This window comes from Camellia sinensis, chromosome 9, assembly GCF_055761805.1.
Source record: "Camellia sinensis isolate YWXY chromosome 9, ASM5576180v1, whole genome shotgun sequence".
NCBI classification, from domain to species: domain Eukaryota; kingdom Viridiplantae; phylum Streptophyta; class Magnoliopsida; order Ericales; family Theaceae; genus Camellia; species Camellia sinensis.
In genome coordinates, this window is record NC_138969.1 from 83,707,085 (window position 1) to 83,710,877 (window position 3,793).

At 39.3% G+C, this 3,793-nt stretch overlaps 1 protein-coding gene across 1 annotated transcript; it reads right to left on the bottom strand.

Moving 5' to 3' along the window:
• Window positions 1-338: 338 nt before the first annotated feature.
• LOC145799589 (uncharacterized) lies at window positions 339-1,844 on the bottom strand. Its single transcript, XM_082889188.1, has 2 exons — window positions 1,455-1,844; window positions 339-731 (listed from the first exon to the last, which is right to left on the bottom strand). The coding sequence occupies exons 1-2, from the start codon at window positions 1,842-1,844 to the stop codon at window positions 339-341; spliced, it is 783 nt and encodes a 260-aa protein (XP_082745314.1).
• Between the last annotated feature and the right edge of the window lie 1,949 nt (window positions 1,845-3,793).

The window sequence follows — 3,793 nt, forward strand, 5'->3', positions numbered from 1 at the left end:
ACACGCATTAACATTATATTTTATTATATAAATACAATATAAATATAACCTATATAAATATAAATATAATATATATTTTATTAATATATATAAACATCCTTTTTTTTTAAACAATATAAATATATTAATATTTAAATTAATTACTTATAATTAAAAAACACATTAAATTAATTAAATACCACATTAACTTCTCATGTGACCACATAATTAATAAAGTAAAAAATAAAATAAGATAATAATAATCATAATAATAAAAAATAATGACTTAAGAAAATTAGGGTCGCTACAATATACACACCTCAAAAGAATCTCGTCCTGAGATTCGATAGGAGAGAGTACTAAGCAAAAAGTTCCGGGTGCATATGCCTAACTTTCTCTTCTAACTCCCAGGTAATATCATTCTCATCATTGCTCCATTGCAGTTTAACCAAGTTCACTTTCTTACGCCGCAACTGTTTTACATTCCGATCTAAAATAGTAACTGGTCGCACCACATACGTTAGATCGTCACTAATCTCTAACATTTCTGGTGATACTACTTGGGAAGGGTCTTGCACGCACTTCCGCAATAAAGATACATAGAACACATTATGAATCATAGCTAAAGCAGGTGGTGAAGCTAATTTGTAAGCCACATTACCAATCCTCTCAGTAATCTCATAGGGTCCCACAAATCCAGGTGCCAACTTTCTCCTATTTCCAAACCTCATGACCCCTTTGATCGGCGAGACCTTAAAAAACACAAAATCTCCAACATTCAACTCAACCCCTTTACGTTTTCTATTAGCGTAACTCTTCTAACGACTCTGTGCAATCGTAATACGCTCCCGAATAATGTTCAGCTTCTCCGTGGTCTCTCTCACCAACTCTGACCCTAACAATGGCGCATCTCCTATCTCCATCCAACAAGCAGGTGATCAACATGGCCTCCCATACAAAGCCTCAAAAGGTGCCATCCCGATACTAGAGTGATAGCTATTATTATAAGCAAACTCCACCAATGACAAATGTTCTTCCCAACTACCACCAAGATCGAGGACACAAGCTCTCAACATATCCTCCAAGATCTGATTTACCCGTTCAGTTTGCCCAACCGTCTGAGAATGATAAGCCGTGCTCAAGTCTAATCTAGCACCCAAAGCATGCGGAAAACTCTCTCAAAACTCTGCCATAAACAACGGATCACGATCCGAAACTATAGAAACTGGTGCGCCATGAAGTCGCACCACCTCCCGAATATACAGCCTAGCTAGTTTATCTGCAGTTCGGTGAACACTGATAGGAATAAAATGAGCAGACTTGGTGACTCGATCCACTATTACCCAAATAGATTCATTTCCTCGCTTAGACCGTGGCTATCCATCCACGAAGTCCATAGAGATGTACTCCCATTTCCAAGTAGGAATCTCAAGAGGCTGCAAAAGTCCAAACGGTCGTTGGTGTTCTGTCTTAACCTGTTGGCACACATAACATCGAGAAACATACTCTTCTACGTCTTTCTTCATACCTTCCCACCATAATGTCCTCTTCAAGTCATGATACATCTTAGTCCCACCAGGGTGAATGGTACATCGAGACCCATGGGCATCATCCATAATCTCTTTCCTCAATTCAACAATGTTAGGGACATACAACCTGCCCTTGAATCGCAATCCCCCATCTGAATCCACAGACCAATTAGTCGGACAATCATCGATCAAATCCACTACAAGGTCATCGAGCTTGCTGATGAGAAACCCATCTAAATTCTGCATCTGACAAACTTTACCCAGTAACGTCGACTGCACGGTCAAACTACCAATAGATGCCCTTTCAGCACTCTCTATTGGTTGAACATCATGCATCGAAATTAACTCCAAGGACTTCCATTCTTGAATCATCAAAGAAGCTATAATCCCATGTTGTTGACTAAGTACATCAGTTACCACATTTCATTTTCCCGGGTGATAAAGGATCTCGAAATCATTACTGACGAATTCAACCCACCGATGTTGCCTTATGTTCAACTCCTTTTGAGAAAAGAGATATTTGAGGCTCTTGTGATCTGTGTACAACTCAAAGTGCTCCCCAAACAAGTAGTGTCGCCACACTTTCAACACAAAAACAACTGCTGCCAACTGTAAGTCATGAGTACGGTATCGTCTCTCATGAGGCTTTAATTCTCGAGAAGCATAAGATAAACCTTCTGATGCTGCATCAATACACATCCTAACCCAGTTCCACTCACATCAGTAAACACTACTAACTTTTTCCCTTGTACCGGTATAGTTAACACCAGAGATGTAGTCAACCGCTGCTTTAACTCCTGGAAAGCTTTCTCACAATCATCTGTCCATACAAACTTCACATTCTTGCGGGTCAACTTGGTCATGGGTACTACAATAGTGGAAAACTTCTCTATAAATCTCTTGTAATAACCGGCTAGTCCTAAAAAACTTCTCACCTCTGTAGGGTTTGTGGGCTACTTCCATTCTTTGACTGTAATAACTTTCTCAGGATTTACCGCTATTCTCTGATTGGACACAACATGCCCCAAAAATTGAACTTCTTTCTCCCAAAAATGACATTTACTGAACTTCGCGTATAATTGTTGCTCCCTTAAAGTCTGCAATACAACTTTCAAGTGTTTTCTATGTTCCTCTTCATTCTTAGAATACACCAAGATATCATCTATGAAGATAATCACAAACTTATCCAGATACGGTTGAAAAATTCTGTTCATCAAGTCCATGAAATAGGCAGGTGCATTGGTCAAACCAAAAGGCATTACAGAAAATTTGTATAACCCATACTGGGTCCGAAAAGTAGTAAGCGGTATACTTTCCTCTGACACACCTATCTGATGGTAACCCGTTCTGAGATCAAATTGAGAAAACATGGTTGCCCCCTTCAACTAATCAAACAAGGCATCAATTCTAGGTAGCGGATACTTGTTATTGATAGTCACCTTGTTCAGCTCTCTGTAATCTATGCACATACAGAGAGTGCTATCTTTCTTGGAGACAAAGATCGCAAGTGCTCCCCACAGGGAGTTACTTGAATGAATGAACCCTTTCTGAAGCATCTCTTCTAGCTGCTTTTTCATTTCCATAAGCTCCTTAGGCGCCATTCTATATGCCGCCTTAGAAATTAGTGCAGTTCCCGGCACTAAGTCAATGTGAAATTTTACTACCCGTTGAAGAGGAGGTCTAGGTATCTCCTAAAATACATCCTCAAACTCACGTACCACATCTACCTCACTAATATCCTGCTTAGGGATTTCTACCGAGCATAGAAAACTTGTCATCACCAACTCTTCTCCATCGCTAGAAGTGTGGGTAAGTTGTGGTATATCGGGAATATCTATATTTGCAGTCCTTCCAGCACAATCTAGAGTGACAAAGTATTTTCGCAGCCAATCCATATCCAAAATAATTGTAAACCCTAACACAATTAGGTCTGCATGAAAGACTCTACCCGCAAGGTCAATCTCAAAATTTTACACATCTCATAAAGAGTAACTGCCCCTCCTAAAGGGGTCTCAACACAAATAGGTCTAGACAAGGAGGTAGTTACAATATGTTCTCTTTCTACAAACTATCTAGATATGAAAGAATGCGAGGCTCTAGTATTAAAAAGTACTCTAATGGGTTCTTGAAAAATATTAAAGATACCTTCCAGCCATCACCTTCAAGTTAAACACACAAAAAGAATTTGTTCATAACTGCTTAGAATAAACTCAACCACCAACCTAAACCAGCTAACCCATGTTTCCACAATCTGAGGATCACCTAAACTCTCACAAGTCTAGGGT